Genomic DNA, 25,372 nt, shown 5'->3' with positions numbered 1-25,372 from the left:
TTAATGCTCCGATCAGAATGCGATTCTCACTTCATGCACACACACGCACACACGGGCGTATGTGGCACTGATGGTTTACACAGCTCAACTTCTGGAGCATTTCATTCAGTTCAGCCATGACCTCCACTTTCTTTGAAGTATTTTAAATTAAAAACTGTTCAGAAATATCACTGACTACCATGACTAACTCTAAAAAGGTGCCCCCTTCTCTTTTACTTATGATCAAAGCTAAAAGCGTCATGAATAAACTCCATTTTTTTCCTACAGCAGCAGGTATAAGTAACAGCAAAGTATGGACTAAGTTTCCAACACAAGAACCTGAGGGTTTGATATGGTAAATAGCATCTCCACAAGTTTTCTAGGAGTCCTATCACTCAGTGTTTCATAAAAAAGTAATAACAATATGGCAAATCTTCAGCATTAGACTCATTATAAATTACAGAACAAGCCAATGATGCTCCAAGGAAGAAAGCAAGGGAGGAAGAGAGGGCCGGAAGGATGGATTTTACACATGCCTTTTCTTTAACACAGACAAATGTGGAGTCTCAACGTTTACTCTGCAGTGGACGGAACAGCCGATGTGATGTATGACTTGAGAAGGCTGAGAGTGAACGTCCAGGCCTGGATGTAGGAAATGCATGCAAAAACGTCCAGCTAATGAGGCAACAATGGCTTACATCTTTGAGTGCACTTAAAAATAACATTTAATGGTGCAAGCACTGAAGAAAAAAGGGGAAAAAACCCCAGGAATGGTCCAGCTAATGGAGAACTGAGGAGGGAGACGTAGCCTCACAGAAGAGCTTTGGGTAGGAAAGGACCAACTTGCCCTACCACATGTGGGTGTTGAAAGATTGAAGTGCTTGTCCCCCAAATTCATTTTGGATTAGTTTTTGGGCCCACTTTGTCATTCATTAGAACCATGGCAATAACTCAAAAGGTTTATTCCGAGAATCAAAATAATTTTTATCAGGTATACAAGAACACGCCATGGATGAAACTGCAATAGACTTCCATAGATGAATCAGAATTCCAGGCCTCAAAAGAAGCTACTCTCAAGGGACTTTCATTGGCTTACCAGTCTCTGAAAGACTAATCAACAACAAACTTTAAACATACTTTTACGTAGGACTGTCCTCTTGCCTTTCTGGAATTTCCCAAGTACAGGTCCCTTCCCACCATTTCATTCAGTTTGAACCAATCTAGGAAAAGCTGGGTCTTATTAGCTTTCACAGCTCAGCCACATCCCAGTGTCTCCTCCCACCTCCTGGCTACGTGCCCGCTACCATTAGTGATACCACCACCATGCTACACCTTCAAGTCAGGTGGCAGGGATTCGATGGGGCTTTATGTTTGTTAAATACATTCAGAGCTCTGCAAGACACTAAGTAGTAAAGGAGAACAATAAAAAAAAAAAAAGACGCCAATTATGTGTGTGTATTTACATCTTTATAGGCATATATGCTAGAGAATAAAACAAAGTAACCACAAAACAACAACTGTGCTAGCTACTGCTAAAACAGGAAAAATGTGGGAAAGGAAGAAATGATCTGTCAATTTATGAAACTCAATTTTCATTAGACCTCTATATAGCCATGCAATGGACTAAATACAAATGCACTAACAAAGAAATGAAAACATATTTATATTCATTAAAACTATTTCCCTGCTGAAAATATAAATCCCTTCACAACAAACAGGCCAGTAAACAAAACACAACTATTCTGGTCACTAATTCGCCTACACAGGCAATAGGGGCAGGGGAGAGGGGAGATCTGCCATCCATCGACCCTCGATTTTCATTCGTACCTATACGTCCATGCACAGGACCAGGTATGGAAAATATATATATTTAAAGTTCATGCCCTGTCCTTCCCCCTAACCCTATCACCCAAATAACCCTAACCCCTAAAAAAACAAACCAAAACGTAAAACTATTGCCCGCGCAGGCGATGAGGGAAGCGGAGCAGAGGACAGTTGTCGTCGGTCTGGGCCTCCAAGTTTCATTACGTCCTTACAAATCCCAGCAAAGGACTGACTACTAAGTTAAATAATACACAAATGTAGCAAACAGTTATATACATTAAAAAATACACACGCCCACACACACACCCCACACAAGTATACACACTCAGACCTCCCCCACACCTCTACCACTCCAAAAAAAGCAACCACACATCTATTCTTCTACCATTGCCCACCTGGCAACAAGGGAAGGGGAGTAGGGGAGATATTTCATAGAATCAATCTCAATTTTCACAAAGTACCTAAATAATCATGCAAAGAAATATATTCAAAATAAAGTGAGCAACAAAAAGAGGCAAAACATTTATATACAATTTAAAAACTACCTATTTTGCCTAAAAATCCAATTCCCTACTGCAAACCTCAAAAAGCACACATACACACACACACCCTGAGCCCTCCAGCATTCTCATACTAAGTCCATGAACACAGGCTACAGGTACGGGAGAAAAGGTTTACCATGCCTCCGGATCCGGGCCTCTGCCTCGACAGGCGATAGAGAAGGGGAGGAGATTTTTTTCATAGCATGAACCTTAATTTTCGTCACGCACCTATGTGTCCATGGAAAAGTCTAGGTACAATATGAAAGAACAGAAAAAAGCAAAAACATTTATATACATTTTTAAAAGTACTTGTTACCACCCTCCCAGGGGAGGGAGTGGTAGAGTAGAAAATAATCTACACTACTCCAAAACCATTGCCCACAGAGGCAACAAGGAAAGGGGGAAAGTGGAGATTTTCATACATTCGGACCTCCACGTCTCGTCTGGTACCTACACGTCCCCGTAAGGGGCGCGGTACAGAAAGGAAAAACACAACATAACAACAAACACTGCACACAGTTTATAAAGGGTTTATCCTGCCCTTCCTTCCAGCATCCCCTCAAAAAAAAAAAACCTCCCAAAAACCCCAACTACTTTAAAATTATTGCCTACAGAGATAAAAAGGGAAAGGGAGAATAGGAGATCGCTGTGTACCCAGAACTCCGTGGTTCATTAGCAACCTACGTGTCCGAGTGAAGGATTGGGTGCTGAAGAAATACTATAATGAGAAAGTAAAAAGTAATACCCACAAAAGAACCCTGAAAGTAATCAAGTGCTCTCATCACCACTGCCTACTCTGGCAATAAGGGAAGGGGAGAAGAGGGGATTGTTATAGGTCCAGACCTCCAGGTTTCATTAGGGACATTCCAGTCTGGGTACCCAATGAATAATACAACACAGTAGTAAACACAGGCATATACAGTAAGTACACATCCCTTCCTGCCTGTCCCTGACCGCCCCCCAACCCACTCCAATAACTATACTACTACCCATTGCCCACGCAGGCAATAAGGGAAGGGGACCAGAGGAGACTGTCATACATCCGGACCTCCCTGTCTCATTAGGTACTTAAACATCCTATGAGACGGACACAGTACAAAATGAATCAGTAATACAAAGTAGTAGCAAATTTATTTACATACATTAAGTACATACCCCATTCTCTCCTATACCACAAAACAAAACAAACTATTAGCTGTTGTCGAAAGAGGCAATAAGGAAAAGAGGAAATCTGTCATTCTCTGGACCTCAATTTTCATTAAGTACTTATGCACCCATGCAAGAGAACACGTATAAAATGAAATATAAATAAGCAGATAACATTTACGTACACTTGAAAGAATGATACAGATCTCCCCCTACCCGTAAGACTAGATCCAAACAATAGCAAGAACGTCCCTATTAGGTATTGCCACGCGGGCAATAAAGAGAAGGGTAAATGGGACATTTGTCACACTTGTGGACCTCCATGGTTCACTAGATATCCGCATGTCCATGAAGGATGAATAAAATACAAAAATGAAACAACACCCACAAAAAAAGCAGCAAAAACACTTGTACACATTTTACAAAGGACGTATTCTGCTCTCCTGTCAATACCACCACCTCCTTCCAAAAAAGGAAATAAAAGCCCCCACAGCTGTTGCTCACAGACAATACGGGAAGGCAGAAGAGATTGTCGGGGACAATATTTCACTGTTCGTCAGGACAACGTATACAAAATGAAAGAATATAAAAACTCATCAAAAACTCTATGTACATTTTTAAAGTATATACTCCCAAAGAGCTACTGAAAGAAATCAATCAACTATTCTACCAGCTATTGCCCATGCCGGCAATAAGGGAGAAGGAGAAGAGGAGATTTATCATACTTTTGGACCTCCACTTTTCATTTGGTGCGTACTTGCCAATGCAGAGAGAGAATGAAGCACAAAATAAAAATGTAAAAACCAGCAAAATTATATACATTATCTTTTAAAAATACAAATAGGGGTAGGGGGGAGCTCTTTAAAAAGAGAGTTAATTCCAATAAAAACAAAGGCAAAGGGAGAAGAAGAGCTACATCATACCCAGAAGACTCAGGTCTCATTCTGCAAACTCAGCCCAGGAACTGCCTTCCTTGTGACGGCGCGCACCTTCCCTGGACCGTGTGAACGCTCAGCAGTCTGACCGCAGATGGCCATCCCAGGTGCTTGTCTGAGCAGACGCTTTTAAAATCTAACTTGGCAACAGGCCAATCACTAATGACACACCCAACACTTAACTTTGTTTTCTTAATTTCCAATATTCCAAAAGGACTCTATTCTGTACCCAGTAAGACGGATGCAGCAGACATCCTCCACATACCCAGGGCTCTTCGGCCAGCTCTTTTTTCCTACAATGGCTAAAGTACAATTAAATGAAAAAAATGAACGGCAACGAATATTAGTTCAGTGGAACCTGTGACCATAAGAAAGTTCACGAACACTGAAGCAATGGCAAAGAACACAATTTCTCAACTAGATTTACATAAAAGAATTGAGATGGAGGTGGACACTCCTTGCAGTTTACAACAACCAGTCACTTGATATTAACAGAACTGGACTCCTTAGATTCCTACTTTCATATGGTCTTTAAGATCTCCAAAGCGTAACTTTGTGTCCCACGACTCCAGATTTCCTGTTCTCCCCTTCCTAAGGATCTGCTGTGATAGGTCTTTTATACTACATTCTAGCAGCCCGTCTCTCTGCGATGAGACAGTACTTGCCAAACAAGTACTTAACTGTGTCAGGGCCCTACACGCTTACACAAAAAGCGTACTGTGACTGGCTGCTGTTCTTTAATCTACAGGAATTCTCAGAAATACAGTGGCTAAGACACAGTTTGGGGGGAAAAATCTTCAAAAGCTACAATTAAACATAACACTACATGTTTTACCTATTACTTAACCTTATATTCCTCACTTAGGTTATTTTTTAGAAGCGTCATATCATGGGTTAGTACCACATTAAAAACTATGGAATTCTGTGGGGAAATCTGAGGTGAGACTTACTAACGTGCAAATAATCTGAAGTGAGGCTCACAAACAAAACTAAACAAATAGTATGGATCCAGTTTCATGGGAAAGAATGGCTTTTGAGTACAAAGATAGCAATGGATTATGAGTTAACTCTTTTTTAGCCAAAGTTTAGATAAGGTTTTAGTTATAATACCTCTTACCACACACACACATACACAGAGGAAAAAGTGATATAATTCAAGACAAGATTTGCCATTTGCACAGTTAATGTGTTACAGGAGCAATGTAAAGATGGGGAATTAAAACTGAAGTATCTTAACTGATTTTGAGAAGTAGCAAAATTTAAACTCTGTATCAAAGTGGAATTCAGTAATATAGTATGGTAAAAAAAACAGCAACAAAAAATATCCCTCAAAAGTTTATTATTTTTCCCCACTCTAAAAATATAAAAACTCACTAACTTCCATTATCAACTAAATTATCATTCATTTACTGAAGCACAAGAGGAATAAAGACCTATAGTTACCCCGGTTTCAATAAGATATCTTTAGATGATTCCATGATTCTCAGGATATAATATTTTCTACTATAAAACAGACAGATAAATGTTTAGAAAAGACAAAATTGGGCAAAAACATACTAGGAGTAAAAAAGGCTATCTTTTAGTTTGACAGCCTTTTAAATTTTGTTATATAAAAATATTTTCATAAAATAAAATATAATTTTATACACTATCCCACATATTTTCACTTTACACTTGCAGAATAAAAAAGCTGACCTTTCCCATAGTCTGATTCTGTGGAGTGTTTTTAAGTGCTTGCAAATGAGCAGTTACTATTTTTTGTACATAGAAGATGTTGTCAAACAAAATATAAAGTACAAGAATTATTAGGAAGAAAGCTTTTCTCCTAAGAATCAAAGAAACACAACAATCTAGGTATAAGTCTGCACAGCTCAACAAATTCAAGTACAGTATTTCCCCTTTAGGAGTAAAAATGCCATACAGTTTGGATTTCTTTCTCCTTTCCTTTTCCTTCCTTCCTTCCTTCCTTCCTTCCTTCCTTCCTTCCTTCCTTTCCCTTCCCTTCCCTTCCCTTCCTTTCCCTTCCCATCCCTCTCCTCCCCTCCCCTCCCTCAGCCATTCCTTTTAGTTTATTAGTTTGGCCACAAAATAAAACTATGAATTTTCAACTAAAGAAAAGTACTGTTTTTGAGAGTAGGAAAAAATTCAAAGCTCACCATATTAAACCTGAATCAAGGTACCTCTATCTCACATTCTCTTTATTCCTTTAAGGTACTATGGTGAACTTCAAACAAAAATGTTCAATTTCTCAAAGGCCCTACTTTAAAATGCTTCTAATGTGCTACTCTCTCATATAAAATGAAAATCTCCCCAGGAGTATGATTCGGAGAGGAAGGGTCTGTGGTCTGTCATGCCAAAAGGCAACTAAAACAACCTGTGTCCTTAGTAACAGCGATAAAGTCCTGATAAAAGGTACCAGTACTAACAAAACGCTCACCATAACTGGGGAAATACTTATCTAAAACAAAGTATATCTATGGCAGGGAGTACTAAAGGTGTACAGATTTGGAGAATATTGAAATTTATGAATAAAATAATTACAATTAAAGTTAACTTAGTTTGAAACATTTTCCTAAAAGATGAAAAAGAAAGTGTTAAATATTGGGAAAATTTAATCTTTTGGCCTTGTCATTTAGCTTCTCAATATAACAAAAATTTAAAAATTCTGTAGCACCTGGCTATTCTGCAGAAAAAATATAATAGTTACAGATCTTATTTTAAAAATTTCCAGAAAATAAAGGATTAAAGAAACCCCCAACTCAAAGTAGATCTGCACACCTGAGATGAGTTCTCTGGAGTTGCACGCTTCATCGACTTCATTGCCATACTTTTTTGAAGCTGTTACCACAGTCAAATAACATCTATCAGTAAGAAGCAACAGATGGCTCACAAACCAGCAGCCTGCGAAGATGGTGGCTCCCATAGTAGATTTTCCCTTGTTCACTGGGTCAGTACTTTACAGATACCGAGAAATAGAATAGAATTCCAAAACAGATTTTATTCCTCATTTGTGTATCTTCAAAGTAGAAAAATTAATCACTGTTTTTGTAGATGATTGGCATATAGGCGAATATAATTTTGTAATAAATAACTACATACTACCCAATGACATTTCAGGAAAGACTGATGAAAAATACAGATGGGCCCTGAGCTAACTAGGACTCCTAAAGAGTGCAAACAACTCAGCAGCAATCCTTGGCTTCGCCTTGGCTTTTGCAAGAGTTAACAAACAGAGCCCAAGTTAACAAGCTCTCTGAGGGGTGACAAAATGAGGTGCAGTTTTGCATGCTACAGCCACCATGTCAGAGTTTTAAGGTTCTTCTCCATCCACTGGATATTCAACTGAATGACTTCCAAAGCTTCCTGGACACAATGAAGCCGAAAGGTTGCCTCTGACTGCTTTTCAAAGAATGCCTGGACCTGTAAGTTGCAGAGAAACGTTTCAATAGAAGAAAATAACAGCAAATCTCAGGTAACTCTGCATAGCCTTTTCAAATAAACTTTCACTTAGTGATGGCTTTGCTGGTATCTTGAAAGAAGTAGAGAGAAGTACTTTAATATCCGAGGTATTTATACCAAGTTACTGATCAAGTATGATGAAATGTGAAGTAATTTTTAAAATGCATCCTCCTTACTCCCACAAGGATTAATTTTTCAAATTAAAAACAAAACAAAAAAATGGCCAAGTAACAGCAAATGAGAAAGACTCTAAAGCTAGGCTTGGTGCCCAGTTTTACCCTTAGAGTGGCATTCTTCAAAAACTATTCCATTACCACTTAAAAATAAACTTGGCATATACTGGCTTTAGTTAAAAAAATACTTGTACCAGGAAGACAAGAGGGTATTGTTGAGAATGGAATCAGAATTTTTCTTCATCAGAATTTTTGCTCATTGCTATACATCCACCTTTTAGAAGTAACCCCAGTGCAGAATCATTAACATTGAACAAGGCAGAGGAGGGACAGGAAAAGCCGCCATCTGACTTAAACTGCGCAGCCTGAGAGGAAAGGGATACCCCACCTCCCTTACTAGCATTTTATACAACCAACCTCTGATAAATGTGCCTCTGTTGAAAACAGGTGAGTTGATCCAGCAACAATATTTTGTATGGTATAGGAACCCAGATGGAACCTGAAGAAACACAAATACAAGGGCAAAAAGAGCAAAAAAAAAAAAAAAAAAAGAGGCAGCTGTTGGTAAGCTGTGTTCCTGACTGCAAAGGGAATGCTTTGCTGTGAGCTACAGATACCAGAGGCAGAGCAGAGTCCCGCTGCCGGGCGCTGCAGCTCAGAACAGGAGCTCTGCACTCACACACTGCCAGTGGTGAGGAAAGGTGGGCGGAACGAGGCAAGAGTTAGGGATATTGACATAAATTACTAATCCATTTGATCTACTCAAAAATCACATCAAACATCCAGAAATGTGATTATTGTTTTAAAAGAAGAAAACCCTTCATGTGCGATCCACCGGGGTGTGAGTTCTTAACTGATCCCTTGGCAATGAAGAGGCATTTTTCAACACACATAAGTAAACGGCTATTCTGAAACAGCCAATGGCCACACTAAACGGAGTGACCTGGAGCCAAGCACAGTAGGCTTGATTAGTACTCAACTGGAACACCAGTTATGTGACTCACATCATGGAATTTTGTTTCCACATGTGAAAATTTCTGGGTGTTTCAGTTAAATGCCACTGAAGCATTTTTCCTCTCAAAGCAAATCATAACTACTGTGAACCAATACAATATTGGGAACGTTTTTCAAATGCAGAGACTAAAAATACTAAAAGCTAGTACTTCTCTGAGAAACTTACTTCTGTACAAGCTTATCCCAGTTCTCTTTGACAAAATCCCATGCCAGTAAGTGTCCAGGAAAACCTCGGCTCACTGTTCTAATGACAAATGACAGCTCTTGAGTTCGGATGGTGTCTCCACTGAGGCTGGTTCTCATTAACCTGAAAAGCAAAGCAGATTTAGCTTCCAAAATAATTATTCATGATGAAGTGATGGCTGAACTTACATTAGTACTGGTCTCCTAATTAAAGCTCTGCAGCAATTCAAGGGATATAAATTTTGGGTTAGTCTAAGATTGAGCAATAGATTCAAAATGTCATTTTTTTTAAATGAAGGAAGCACTCAGCAATAAGTACCTCAAAATATTTTGACATAATAATAAATAGTTCTTGACATAGTAAGGAATTTAAGAAATAAATTCTGGTAGAATTTATAATTCTGAAGACTAATTTTTTTCTGTTAAAACTCTTATTTGATTTGAGTAGGCAGGTGCATTGTTACTCTTAAAAACCGAGCTGTTTAAATAATGTGAAAATTAAGGTATACTTCAGTATATTATTATTTATTGGTACTTCATATGTACTAGGTAATGTCCTGAATTATAGACACAACAATGCTTGAAATAGGTAATTATTATTACCTATCCTTACTTTACAGTTTAAGAAACTGAGGAGGTTAGTAATTGCCCAGGCTACACTGCTAGTAAATACTAAAGCGCTTTAAACATAAGCAGTTCTCATCTACTGTACCACCAAATCTGTACATGGTGGGAAAGCATGAATCCCCAAAAGAATGCAGCAACATTTCTGGTATGAAGAAAAACCCCAGCGCTCATCATGATGTGATGGGTTAAATAAATTCTGATAGAGCCACACGAAGGAATACTGTGCAGCCGTAAAAACAAATGCAGTGGGCTTTATGAACTGACATGGCAAATCTTAAAGACTGATCCAGTTCGCTGAAAGGTCAGGCACAAAACCCTGGGTGTAGTATAAACCTATGTTGTTATATATAAATATACAGACCAGGATTGACATGGTTAACAGGGAGAATAAGAATGGAAGTAAAGGATCATATGAGAGATACTTCCACATTTTATTCCATTTTCTTAGGTATTGTTTAAATACGTTACAATGGGAATTTATTAGGGTGTTATCAGTTTCAATCAAAATTATTACTAACTTAAAACAAAAACTTCTCTCCATTTGCTTGGGTCTGGGGCTGGCTGCTGCCTTAAAGAAAGGATCATTTACAGTGCATCCTTTGGAAGGCAGGCCTGGGCAGGTGCGGAGGACATCTCTGGGACTCTGCTAGGATTGTGTGGGCAGAGTATACAAGAGAAGCAATGACACCCAAATGCCTCCCTCTGTCCTTCCCAGTGCTGACTCTCAAGATACTTTCCCATCTCCCTGGGCTCCCAGAGCTCCTCTACCCTGCCACTGACTGTCCCTCCAGTCAGGAGGCCCCGCTCACTGCCCTTCTCTCCCCATGGGAAACTCCCATTCCCAGGTCTTCATCAGCTGAACATTCAAAAGGAAATGTCTCACAAATTCACATGAAGGCAGCCTGTGAGTACAGGGAGAAAAAGGAAGATCCCAGAGAAAAATGGGCTCCCCACCCTTGGAGCACAATACTGTTGTGCTCTTGGTTTCCATGTGTCATATTCCTTGGGTGGTTTCATACCAGTGAAGTTTCCGTACGTCCTCTGAGCTGGCAAGAGCTTCAAGGATTTTACTCTTCTCTGCTTCAGAGCCTATAGAGACATACTTGCTTAAGAGGAAGTTCCAGCCTTTCTCAGTTCTTGCTCCAACTTTGAACACAGCAGTCATGACATCAGCAGGCAGGCTGTAAGAGAGGTGGGCAGATATGAGAACAAGTAAAACCTCTGAATATACAGGTGAGGAAATGACTAGTGGTGATGTTTCTGGGACTGGAGCAGAGCAGCAGAGCGGAAGAGTCTTTACTTTGCAACTAACTAATAGTGAAGAAAATGATTACTTTAGTGGCTGCTACTTTCTTGGTTGGTGTGACTATGAGGAATATCAATTCAATTTAATGCAACAATTATTCACTGAGCATCCATGAAGAAGCAGGCAGGCAATTGGCTGGGTGATAGCGAGGAGAAGAAAGAGACACAGTCTCTGCCTCTATGAAGTCACAAGCTATCACAAAATACAGAATAGTAAATATATAATAAAAAGTTATAATACAGTGTGGTAAATGCCATAGTAAAACTATGAAGAGAGGGATGAGAAGAGGGGAAGAAGCACAGTTTCTGCCATGATTATGATCACTTTATCTGATGCTTGAATCCTTTTCCATAATGCCCCATAGGGAACCTAGAAAGAACCAAACTTCATCAAAATATTTCTACTAATTGCTAACTCCACTTGCTATGTTTTATTCCTAAATTAAAGGAGACTTTTTGACACCTCACACCCATTAGGATGGCTGCTATTAAAAAAAAAAAAAAAAACTCCAGAAAATAACAAGTGTTGGTGAGGACGTGGAGAAACTGGAAGGAAGCCTGTGCACTGCTGGTGGGAATGCAAATGGTGCGGCCGCTGTGGGAGACGGTGTGGCGGTGGTGCCTCAAAAAATTAACAATAGAACTACATACGATCCAAGCAGCTCCTACTTCTAGGTACACATCCGAAATAACTCAAGGAAAGCTTTCAAAAGGATATTTGTACACCCACGTTCGTAGCAGCATTCTTCCTAAGAGCCAAAAGGTGGAAGCACCCAAATGTCTATCAAAGGATGAACGAATAGGCAAAATGTGGTGTATACTGCATACAATGGATTGACTATTCTGCCTTAAAAAGAAAGAAAACTCTGACACATACTACAACATGGATGAACCTTGAGAATATTTTGTTAAGTGAAAGAAGCTAGTCAAGGAAAGACAAGTACTGTATGACTGCACATATATAAGGCACTGAGGGTAGCAAAAATTCATAAAATAGAAAGCAGAATGGTGGCTTCCAGAGGATAGAGAGAGGGGATTGGTGGGCAGTTGTTTGGGTAACAAATTTCAGTTTTGCAAGATAAAGTTCTGGAGATTCGTTGAATGATAATGTAAATATACTTATACTACTGAACTGAACACTTAAAAATTGTTAAGATAATAAATTTTATGTTATCTATATTTTACCACAATTTTAAAAAATATCTTATTTGAGAATATAAGTACATAGAGTTCACATACATTAGCACTCAGTTTTATAACATTTCTGACCCAGGATGAGGAGTCTCTGGTTTTAGCACATGATGTGAAGTAAAGAAGAAGAAGAGAGTCCTTCTGAGTAGAAGTGCACATCACCTTCGAGTTCCATTGGATGCCTCCCAGTCGTCAAACAGCTTCTTGGCCACAGTGCTGTAGTCCTCCAGGCTGTGGGTGCAAGCAAATTCTAGCAAGGCCGACCGCAGCTCTCGAACAGATGTGTTGCCCTCATCAGTCCAAGTTTGCTTTTGAATTTGGTTTTGAAGCAATTGAAATACCCTGGTCTGGACAGATAAAATGGATTATAATGGAATGATAATTAGGACAACCAAAAAAATTAGGAAAACTAGATCTCTTTTCCCCAACATTTACCAAAGGAGGGAAAAGGGAGAGGCAACAAGATATTACTCATTAAATATCAACTGCCCACATACAGCTGGGATGAACCATTCAATATAAAGGTCATACGAAAGGCTGCTATAGCCAAGAGAGACTTTTAATGACATAACACAGAAAGAATTAATGACGTCTGTGCAGCAGGGGACCTTTCTTCTGTGTCTACTCAGCTAGAAGTTGTTTTCCTGCCCCAAAGTATCGTCCTACAAAGAAGTTGGAACTTCCTGACCTCACGACTTTAGAATCCATAAATCCAAAAAGCAGTGAGAGAAAAATAAAACTCTTTACTTATGAGTAGATGTTTAAGTGTTTCTGAATCAAATATTAAAGAAATATTTAAAATATCAACTAGTTGATATTTAGGAAATTACAGTTGTTTATAGTTATTTTTTCTCCCCCCAACTTGTTATTTAAAAATTCTGAACCTACAAAAAAGCTACAAGAATAGGACAATGTACACCCATATGCTAGATTCACTGTTTTTTAATATTCTTACATTTTCTTTGTTTCTATATGTGTATAACACACATACTTTTTAATGGTTTTAGCTGAACCATATGAAAGGAAGCTACAGATATCATGATATTTCAATTATACATACTTTAACATGCGACTCCCAGAAATAAGGACATTCTCCAAATAACCATAATGCCTTATCAAACTTAAAGAAATGAACAAGATATTCAGTAATATCATTTACTGTTCAGTCCATTGTTATATCACTTCTGAATAAGATCATTCTTAAATGTATACTTATGGTATTAAGAAATCAACAAATCCTTATTTCTTTTTCATCTCTCCCCACAACACCAGTGTAAAAGCTGTTAATAGGATGTGGAAGTATTTCCATAGTGCCGAGTCCATAGTGCCGAGGTGGTGCATGGGGAGGGGTGAGGGCACAGGGGATTTAAAGAAAACATCACATAAAATACGCATTTATGAAGGCCGCTAAAAGGAACAAGATTTTTAAAATAAAAATGCTTATAGGTATGTTTTAGAAAACCTTCACAGTTGTAAGGAGAATCAAAATGAAAAAAATCTACAGGCACACCCGCCAGCAGGGTTCCCGGCCTGGGGCACGCCCTCCCCTAGTACGTCTTTCACAGCAGCACCCGAGCCCTGTCTCATCCTGAGCAGCCAGGCGCCCCAGGTGACCAGATACAAAAACTCCCAACCCCAGAAAACTAGTTCAAGTTCTTCACAGAGCAGTATATTCTTACTGAGTACCACTGTCAATACCTAAAATGAATACTGGTCAGAGACTTTTAAACTGTGAAGCCATTTTCTCAGAAGACCTCTGAATAAATCTCTTATGGCTCTGACCATGAGAATGGGAAAAAAAATCCACGCAAGGATGACTCAAAGTTTGTGATGACAGGTCAATTCACTTTTGTTTGTTTGCTTCACAAGGAATAAAATAGAGAACAGACACCTTGTGGAATGTGTGAGTAAGCTTGTGAGTCATTGGGAGGATGTGAAGTGGAAAAACAGTGGCCGTGCTGACTGATAATGCAAGGAACATAAAAGCAGTGCAGGCGGTCCTATTGGATACACATGACTGCTTTGGCGCATGCTGTCTTCACTGGCCTGACCGCCTCAACGTTATCACCAGGGCAAACCATCCCAAATGAGTGAAGCATAAAAGAAACTTAAAAGCTACTCATAACTGTCAAACATAAACAAAAGAGGAATAAGAGAAACAAAAGTCACACACTTGAAATACTACTTTAAAAGGTTCAGTGGAGAAAAATGGCGATGCTCCTTTAGAATTAACTGAAACATAAAGAGGCCAGTACAAAAAAAAAAGAAAGAAAGAAAAGGCCCTTCAAAGTACTAGAGGCAAGAGGAACCTGACGTTTGAAGATGCTCAGGCTAGTTCCTGAACAGTTACTCCACTGGAATTACAGGGTCAAATTTTACTAGTTATTCCCTGCACACCAGTCAACAGGAAATTCCCGAATAGTTGATTTGAAATATATTTCAAATGATAACATAAAAAGTATTTTACTTAAAAAAAATAACTCTTTAGAAAATGCCTGCAGATATAAAATGTCATTTTATAAGTAATCCAGGCCATATTTTTCGTATTAATAAACCAGAGCAAGGATGTCAAATCACCTTTGTTTTTTACAAATAAAATTACATTTATTTTTTCCATAGTTTTAAATTAATTTTTGAAATTTAAACTCACGGAACAACAGAATCCCATCCTCTGATTTCATAAAGTAAAAATGGCAAGTGAGGAGAGGAAATATACAGATGCTAAACACAATTCAAAGAGTTAAACCTTTTGAATCTTTTCCTACTGTGACATTCAAATAGGGTCATATAAGCTACAAACACTGGATATGCAATAAAATGCAGTAACAAACATAAAATGATTTTAAAAGCAAAACATGGAAAGATGCTGGCCCTTATGTATTACATCTTGATTTACTGCTTTAATTTTGCAGTGATATGCCCAGGGAGTTCTTTCTTGGGTCAACTGAACTTCTTAAATGTGAAGTATCAGCTTTTATTGCAAAGGCTTGTCCCACCAACCCCTCGTATGTAAAAGAATGACAGACTTGTAAGTCATGAGACAGGAATACGGCCGGGATCAGATGTTAACATCACATGTGAACAACAGGACACAACTGAAATGTGCCCCAGACCCTGCCCACCACCACACAGCATCAAAATGTGACACACGGGTGTGTGTTCCGTAGGTACGTGCCGCCAGTACAACAAAATGACCAATAAACGTACACACTGCTCTGGTGACAATGGCAGAAAGCACAGGTGGCAAACACAAGGCCCGCGGGCCCAATCCGGCCCTCCACCTTGTTTAATCCGGCCCGGCACAACGCCGAGCTCTCGCTTAACTGTTAAGGAGTGGTTCCATTTATACAGTCCTAAAATTACATTTGGCCCTTTGAAGGCAACTGGGAGGCTGATGTGGCTCCCAATGAAAATGAGTTTGACCCCCCTGGCATAAAGAATTAGACACCAGTCTTAATCACAAATAGTATTTGAAGATTAGATCCAAGGACTCAGAAATATCTGCCATTCCAATCTCCAACTATAGTAGGTCAGACTTCCTATTTTGAGAGTTTCAATGCTACCAAAATGCCCTAAAATTAGAATTTTAAAGAGACAATTTTTCACTCTTGGTGAACTGAAGCGAGGCTGACTTTTAACTGACAATCACGTGTATGAGGGTCTCCAGCAGTAAAGGGACCTGTGTTCTTCCATCACATATTAAGCCTCCCGTCCTTGCCATCTAACCACCAGGCCCCTGGACGTCACCCTGAGGTACGTTCGTAACAAACACATCCCTGTCCAGCCAACTGGAAATCACCACCTGGAATGAAGATGCAGAGTTACTTGTGTGCCACAGTAGGAAACTATTCAAAAGGTTTAACTCCTCAGATTGTGTTTCGCCTCTATATTCTCGGCACCGGGATAGCTTGAGGTAAGTTACCGAGTGCTTCCTGACACTGGAACTTAACACAGTTAACAGAGAGAGGCGGAGGCAGAGTGGCTGCTGCCACTGCGAAACTTAACTAGCTGTGGAGCTTCAGAGTAGACAGATATTCTGCCTCCCTTCGGGGCATATTCAGTACCAACACCGTTCCCTATTACTGAAGTGAGTGATATAGACTAATATTGCTACCCATACTGGATTAAATAGTATCCCCCCCACAAATTCATGTCTGACTGGAACCTTATTTGAATGTGACCTTACTTGGGACTAGGACTTTTGCAGATGTAAACAAGTTATGAGGCCATACTGGATTACGGAGGGCCCAAATCCAATGACTAGTGCCCTTATAAGAGGAAACTCGGACAAAGAAACACAGGAAGAATGCCACGTGAAGACGGAGGCAGAGACTGTAGCAATGCAGCTACAAGCCAAGGAATGCCAAGGGGTGCTAGCAACCCCCTGAAGCTAAGAGAGACACATGGAACGAATTCTCCCTCAGGAGAAACCAACCCTACCCCAACACCACCTTAATCTAAGGCTTCCAGAACTGTAAGAGAATAAATTCTGTTGTTTTAAGACACCAAGTTTGTAATCATTTATTATGGCAGCCATAGGAAAATAATATGCTACCCCATATTGATTTGATATGGCACTAATAACCCACAAAGTAAACAAATACATATGCAATGATGTATACTGGTGTAGGATCGATTGATATCTACATGAAAATAAATTAATATTTATGCCCAGCTCACACCATATACAAAAATCAATTTCAGAGGGATCATAAATCTAAATATAAAAGATAAAACAATAGTATTCAAAGAAAAACACAGGACAATATCTTGGGCCAAACAGATTTCAGACCTTAAAACTAAGAATTTATGCTAATTTAAAAACCATTAAGAGTGGAAAGGCAAGCTGGAGCAGGACAAGATATTTGTAAATATACATGATCAACAAAGGACTCAAACACAGAATATATAAGGAACTCTCACAAACCAATAAGAAAAAGGCCGACACCGAAAGACTTGGGTACAAAAGAGAACACCCAGTGGTCAATATACGTATCAAAAAGGAGTTCATCTTCACTTTAGGGACGTGCAAATTAAAGCCAAACTTGCAATACTATGATGCGCACATCAGAAAAGCTAAAAGAAGAAAGGTTTGTTACTAACACCAAGTACTGGCAAAAAACTGATCCGGAACAGAACTCGAATTCTCAAACACTGCTGACGGAGTGTTAAATTGATATAACTTTGAAAAACGATTTGCTAGTACAGTATTAATGATGCATATGTAATGACTCAGAAATTCCACTTCCAGACACATATCCCATAGAAATTCACCAAAGTCATAAACAAGAATATTTACGGCAACACTATTTGTAATAGCTCCAAATTCCAAATAACCCAAATGCCCATCTACAGTAGCTGAACTAACAAATGGCCAATTTCTTTAATATACTATTAGTAGAAAGTCTATGTTGGATTCTAAGTTTGCCCTAAAGAGACCAATAAGTTATTTGCATACTTCTCGGAAATGCACATAAATACTCTAAAAACACTGTTGCTAACATTTTGGATATGAAAGAAATCTCATGTAGTAAGTTGCCAACTTCATTTCCAAGTAAGTAACTAGAGGTGGGTCTGTGATTTTAAACCTTAAACACATGGTCTACAAGCTTTTCAAGCCTTTTTTTTTTTTAATTAAAAAAAAATCTCAGTTTAAAAAAGAAAAAAATGATAGCAGCCTTTGACTTTCCCAACAAAAAGATATCATTGGAAAGATGACATTGTTAGAATACAAATTAATTTAAAATATAGCAACACAGCACAAAGAATAGGCTTTGAAGTGAAACGAATATGGGTTTAAATCTCAGCTTTATAATCAACTAGGGAAGTGACTTGGGGCAGTTAGTCTCCTCATATATCTAATGAGGGTAGAAATATCTGCTTGGGATTGTGTATTAAACAGGGTGATCATCATTAAGCACTAAGGATGGTGTACAGAACATAATAAACACTGACATGTACTTGTTTCTGGTGCTGGTTTTTATTAAGGCTGGGAGTTAAAGCCTTACAAAAATAGAAGAATGAGAAAAACCCATCAATTAGAAGAGACCTCAGAAATCATCTAACTTAAGCATCTCACTTATGGGTGGGGATGGGGGTGGCTCCTCTGGGGTCAGAGCAGAAACCTGTGAGGAAGGGTGCTTTTCAAGCACCACACAGCCCTCCTGCCCTACATCCCCTTCCCCCACTGAGAATCATGCAGGTGTTAAGACTTTATCACATGGGGTGCAGAGTAGGATGCACAGTAAGAGTGGCAGAAAAAAGATGGTTAAAAAAAAGTTACATAATCCAACTCCTTCCTTTTACCAGAGAGGACACCAAATTCTAAAAGGCTTTTTTTAATTCCTGCTCTAATACTTCCTTTTCCTGAAAGCTGTCTTTTGCTTGGTCTCTGGAAAACCGGACTAGTTTACAAAGCAAACCCTGTTGTCAGAATGGGTAGGTTCAGAGAATTGGATAAAACAAAGGATTCGCTGCTCCCTCCCAAGCTTTTAATGACTCAGTCAATGGTATAACACTGAAGGTGTCTAGAAACAGTTGTTAACTATTAAGAGCAAGCAACTGGCTTTAAAAACGGTAAAACAGTCCCCACTACGAAGCCTCCCTCACTGCCTCGCTGAGAAACAGACCCACCAGCAATGGCATCCACAAGACAGACCATCGGTAAGGACTCCTAGACACTATTCTCAACACAAACGTGACTGCCATTTTATACGGACCACTGGAATATGAACGGGGAAAACTACTTTGCAAAGAGGCCCATTGAAAGCATTTGTTACACAAAAATAAACCAGGATTTGAATAGAAAACTTTTCTTTTCATGTGATAGCAGTATCAGAAGTCTATATTTTGATATGCAGATGAGACCACACCATGATAAGCCTTTATCATTGCTTCATGATAAGCAATGACATTTTGATTCAAAGTAAAGATTTCTAGAAAAGTAAAGAAAATGGAATTTAACTAGTTGTATTTTCGGCCTATTACTGCCGAACGGAATTCTGAATAACCGTATTAAAAGAAAGTATCAAAGAGAAGCTGGCAAAAGGCAGACTTACCACGACTCTTGAGGCCAGATCCACACATCCCAGTTTTTCAAGGAGGTCATAGATGAGGCCTGTCTGCAGCAGGGCTTCAGTGATGGGTGCAGTAGCGGTCTCATTTCCAAGGTAACCGATCAAATCAAAGGCCCTCTGAAGAGGCACTTTGCCGAGGCTAAAGGGTAAAGGAGCAGAAAAAGTAAACACGCAGAGAAAGGCAGATGAACTCTACGCGTGCTGAGAGAGAAATTTTATGGCCAGATGGTGAGTCTTGAAGACCTAAAATTTAAGCTTAGAGTGTTATTCTGTAAAGTTAGACTAATTATTACCTTTAATTATGTTCATGGATGTGGCCCAAGGTTAAAGATACATTTCAAGAAAAAGAAACACAATTGCTCCATTTTTATTCTATGTCACCCGTGAATTGCTACTGACTCAGGTAAAGAATTACAATATCTTAGGAAATAAAAGATGAAAAGTACTAATTTTATTTATTTTTTACTTATATTTACTTATATTTACCAGGTGAGAACAGGTAGCATAAAGAGGATTTGAATCACAAAAAATATTATTTGTTTATATGGGAATTTGTTTGTCGAACTTGTTAAAGTGAGGTCTACTGTGAATTTATGGTATGTTTTAAAAATAACCATTTTATAGAAATCATAACAGTGATGACTGAGATGATATAAGATAATTTCATTAAAAAATGAACCTAGATAGGAAGGTCAAGAATAGTCAGAAGGAACACTTTTGAATATTTCTTGCGTCTCTAGACCCATTAACAACCTAAATTGGTAATCTTCCTATTCCGAAGATACCTACACACACAAGGTCACTGCCATTTCTGGCTTTGGGAAACCGTAATGCATTGGTGAGGGGGGAGGCAAGCGGTACACAAATAAGGAGGATCTGATCTAGATATCAGATATGTTCCTCAAACTGGTGAGTAAGCACTAAGCATCACACTTAGACCAAGTGCTGCTTGAAAAGAATTCTCTCAAGACATAAAACAAAGCTGGAACTATCAATGTACTCAGCAAATATGAGTCTGCTTGTTGGCATCTACATACTTGAGACATTATTTAAATAATATCTTGTTATTTAACTGTTCAATATTTGTAGCTTAGGTTTCCATATAAATTACAGTCCCTGGAGGCATGGAGTATTTCTTACCTTTCCCAGTTCCTCCAACATGAATTATACCTTACAGGTAATACATGCTAGTTCTTTCGAACTGTTTTTCTAAAATGTTCTTTTTCTCAATATCACTTGTTAAAAAACAAACAAAACCAAACCAAGCATACCGTACCCTGCAAGTTGAAAGATGTTGTTGATGAGGTTCGCCCGGTCTTTGTCACTCAGGACATAAGGGTTTATTTTCAACTGTTGGATGAGTGCGTCCCAGTCCTCATTTGCATAATGTACAATATAATAGCCAGTCATGTTTGCGTTGACTTTGATCCACTGCACTTCTTCTGTAAGATTGATGACATCTGATACAGGCCAAAAATGATAGAGAGAGAGAGAGAGAGAGAGAGAGAGAGAGAGAGGAGAGGAGGGGAATAGGGCAAGAAAAAAAATATTAAACAAATGCTTTGTTTCAAAGTTATTTGGTATATTATATATATACATATATATATTTTATTATTCTATTAAGAAGTCAAATCTCTGCCTTCAGTGCAGTTGTTTTCACATTAACAAAGGTTACTACTCACTCATGTAACAATTATTTATTTAATGGTAAACAAGGTGGTTATGTCCCTTCTCTCACAAATCTTACAGTCTAATGTATAGAATTCATATAAATGTTATTGATGGTATTCAATGGAAGTACATAGAAGAAATGCTCATCCTTTAGGGAAAGTTAAGAGAGCTTTCCTGGAAGAAATGACAGCTAAGCTGAGACCTCAAAATATGTTAGCCAGGTAGAGAGGATTCAAGACCCAGAAAGAAAGTATACATGGTGTCCATGCACTGAACGGGCTCCCAAGTTCATTGTGCCTAGAGAGGAGAAGCAGGGAGAAAGGGAAAATGCTTGTAGCACAGGGCAGCAGGGAGCATCGCGTAAGAGAACGGTATACATGTGTTCCATCTCCACCTTTGTCTCTATGTTAGCAAAGGAAGAACAAATAAAGCCATTTAGAAAAGTTACATAATTCAAAGCTAGCAAAACATCAGGGAAGGGCTAATGTCTCATTGGGCACAAATAAAAAATAACTGGCCCTGGCTGGTGGAGCTCAGTGGATTGAGGGCAGACTGCAAAACAAAGGGTCGCAGGTTTGATTCCCAGTCAGGGCACATCCCTGGGTTACTTACTGGCCAGGTCCCCAGTGGGAAGCGTGTGAGAGGCAACCACACATTGATGTTTCTCTCCCTCTCTTTCTCCTTCCTTTCCCCTCTCTTTAAAAATAAAGTCTTTTTAAAAATAATTGAGTTAAAATAATATAAAAGTGATATGCACTTTTTGGGCCCCTACCAGTATGTATATAAATGCTGAGAGAATTGTTAAAAATTTATATGGAATAATTTCAATTAATTTTAAATTACTAAGGTACAAAATACATGACTACAAAGACATATTACTACAAAAGCTGACTACAAAATATATGTAGTGAATATTAAAATCTTTAAAATTACTAATCAAGAAATGTCCTTTAAATTTGGTAACAAAGACATGAATTTAATATAATAGTTAAGGGTATGCTTCTAAGCATCTTAAGGTTTACTGTTTGTTAGAATATATGCTCCATGAACTATTTTTTTCACTGTTACTGTCTCAGTGCCCAAAACAATGTTCCTAGTACTCAAAAAAATACTTGGTAATTAACAGATGAATTAACAAAATAACTGTGTCATGGTAAATTGTTTCAAAGTATCTAAATAAGGCTTATGATGTAAGTTTCTTCCCCACTTTAAAAAATACTAATTTTTAAAATTATAAAAGCAAGAGTAGAGTAGAGAGATAGAAAAATAATCTAAACTCAGACAACAATAGCACTGTGGGGTATATTTCCTGCCAAGATTGTTCTGATACACAATTTACTGGCAGCTGATGTAATACTCCATACAATGGATCTACACATATGCATGCATTTTTATACTGCTTTTTCACCTATCAGATTCCACCCCCTTCCATTTTCCATTGTCTTCACATGCACTGTTCAAATATATTTTTAAAAATATATATAATGTATTTTTCTTTTTTAAAAAGAATTTATTTATTTATTTTTAGAGAGAGGGGAAAGAAGGGAGAAAGCGAGGGAGAGAAACATCAATGTGTAGTTGCCTTTCACATGCCCCCTACCAGGGATTTGGCCTGCAACCCAGGCATGTGCCCTGACTGGGAATTGAACCGGCAACCCTTTGGTTTGCAGGCCCACACTCAATCCACTGAGCTACCCAGCCAGGGCTCAGATATCTTTATAATATTCTATTTCAAGACCTACCACAGTTTAATCAATCTCCTATTTGGAAACATTTAGACTGTTCTAAAATTTTCACTGTCATAATAATTCTGTGTGAAGGTTTTTGCACATATACTTTAGAAACACATTCAAACCCTTAAATATCTGAAGTCTTCAGGTCTATCAACTTCAAAAGCATGAATTATTAAAATTTACCAGGTGCTTTAACACTATTTACCCTAATTCTACTGAAAGTACAAAAGATATTTAAAATGGAAAAGACTTACAGTCTGATCATGTCTTAACATGGCATATAAGATAAAGTGTTTTTCATTTAAAAATTCTGTACTAAAGGAAAATGGGGACAGACTTGGAGAGCAGAATGACAGCTAGTGGGGAGGATGAGGGGGTGGAGGGATTGAGCAAAAAGGGAAAAGGAATCATGAACATGGACCACAGCATGGTGATTGTAGGGGGAGGGAGTTATAAGGGGACTAAATGGTAATGGAAAAAAATACAGTAAAGATTAAATTTAAAAAATAAAAATAAAAATTCCATACTAGTTTCTGTTTTACTGCTGATATAGCAATAGGTGAGAAAAAACAGTAATTTAATATGGTCTATTCCTTTTTCTGGAGCAGAATGTGGTTCTAAGGGATATCTGTAATGGCTATAGCATCTGCTCTAAGTTGGAGACCTTTTTAACAAACCTATGACTAATGAAATTAACTTTATCATTAGCTGATGCAAAAAGATCAACACTTTCCAGGTCACCAAACACAATTTCCTACAGATCTTTTATCAAGAAAGGATCTTGGGAAGGACTGAATAGCTCCAAACCTCCCTTTCCCATAAAAGGGGACAAGCAATGATAAGCATGGCCATTTTCCCACGGGACGGATGCAAGAAAATATCGAAATACAAAGTATCTTGGCTGATAAGCAAGCAACTGGCCACAATGTAAACCTCCAAGTCCAGATGGTAGAGAGGAGAAACACAGCTGGGAATGTACTTGAAATTATTACTGTCATCTCGATGACAGAAATATAAAGCAGTACAGCCAACAGCATGGAGAGGAGAGTTATCATTTAAAGAGTCAATATATTAGTCTCTTTCAGGTCTTCTGAATGATCCAGAATAGAGATCCTTAAAACCACAGGTATCAAAGTGTAATGGCTTTGCTCACAAGGGACGTCACTACATCCTTGCAGCTCAAATGTGGATGAGGCTACCCTCATGTGTTTTCAATTTATTATAATCATTAACAGATTAACAGTTCAGTTTTCACAATCCATTGAGTAGTTAAAAAGAGTGAGCAACTCGAATCTTAAATGGCAGAAGCTCAGATGAAGTAATCTAACATTGATTCCATAAAGCCATTTGTCAGTGAGTTATGAAAATCAACTACTGTTTTATAGAGAAACATTAAAGCACAGAAACAAAAGTCATGTTTTTACTACAAAGTTAAAAATTTCCTGGGTAGTTTGCTCCAGAGGACTAGCATGAGGCATACAGTTGAACTGCATCCACCGTTGTTCAAAAGCATTCCTTTCTGCAATACCCTCCTCTTCCCCTTTGTTTTATTAGGGGGAGAAAGACAAGAGCTGAGAATGGCACATGGCAAATATCTTAATGCTACGATTTTCCTCCTTCTTTCTTCCAATTGCCTTTCACTCCAATGACATGTCTTCTAGTTTCAGGGAAATATTTCTGGCACAGTGATATCCTTTCAGAAACATGAATGTTTCAAGTTAGAGTCAATATAAGAATTTTCTATAGTTAAAGAGCTTACGTCTGAGTACAATGTGGATTGAGACAGAGACAGAGGAGGGGGGAAGAAAGAAAGGGGAGAGGGAGACACTCACTTTTTTAGTATAACTTCCTTACTATATAGCTTGGAAAAAATGGTCTCTTTCAGCCCTTCTTTTGCACAACTATTACTTGGTCAAAATTCATGTATGTGGGGAAAAGTGACAAAGATATTAACCAAATATAACTCCTACATTTGATTGAACTAATGGACTAACCCAGCAACCCTAGGACACATGGAAATATACTATAATTAAACAAACTACCAAGATAACACCCTGTACTAAAGTCATATGACATAAAATAAGCCTCTGTAGTCACCGCCTCTGCTACATTTCTTATGAGAACTGAAAAAATTAAAATAAGAGTGATTCTCACTGGAGCATCAGGAACCAAGAAGAGCCAGCTGTCCCTAGAGCCCATCGTTTTTTGTGAGGACAAAACACTTTCAGTGTGGATTCTCAAAACCCGGACTGCCAGGAATGGAAAGAGCAGCAGCAGCAAGGGAAGTAACACAGCTGAGGAGAGGAGCTACCAGTCATTGCTTTCATCATATCGTGGCTCAGTTCCCACTCTAAATTAAACCAATTATATCATAGTGCATTGTGTATATTCTCCTTAACTAAGAATATTTTGAAATGAAAGGAAACAGAAGATATCATTTCATCAGGCTTTGAATGCTCTTTTCCTGGAACGTTTTATAATGAGATTTGCAACTGAGTCACTTCTTTATAGACC

General features: G+C 38.4%; 1 protein-coding gene across 1 annotated transcript in view; it reads right to left on the bottom strand.

Moving 5' to 3' along the window:
• Positions 1-516: 516 nt before the first annotated feature.
• Positions 517-25,372, bottom strand: part of LNPEP (leucyl and cystinyl aminopeptidase) — a 100,738-nt gene continuing 75,882 nt past the window's right edge. Inside the window, exons 12-18 of the mRNA XM_024563311.4 lie at positions 20,731-20,914; positions 19,437-19,593; positions 12,541-12,725; positions 10,902-11,063; positions 9,239-9,379; positions 8,476-8,557; positions 517-7,846 (exon numbers count right to left, since the gene is read on the bottom strand). Of these exons, the coding sequence (XP_024419079.2) occupies positions 7,715-7,846; positions 8,476-8,557; positions 9,239-9,379; positions 10,902-11,063; positions 12,541-12,725; positions 19,437-19,593; positions 20,731-20,914 (1,043 nt within the window). The 3' untranslated portion in view covers positions 517-7,714. The remainder of the gene's footprint in view (positions 7,847-8,475; positions 8,558-9,238; positions 9,380-10,901; positions 11,064-12,540; positions 12,726-19,436; positions 19,594-20,730; positions 20,915-25,372) is intronic.

This window comes from Desmodus rotundus, chromosome 1 (genome assembly GCF_022682495.2).
Source record: "Desmodus rotundus isolate HL8 chromosome 1, HLdesRot8A.1, whole genome shotgun sequence".
Classification (NCBI taxonomy): domain Eukaryota; kingdom Metazoa; phylum Chordata; class Mammalia; order Chiroptera; family Phyllostomidae; genus Desmodus; species Desmodus rotundus.
The sequence above is the reverse complement of the archived record's forward strand: the minus strand, read 5'-3'. Positions and strand labels throughout refer to the sequence as shown.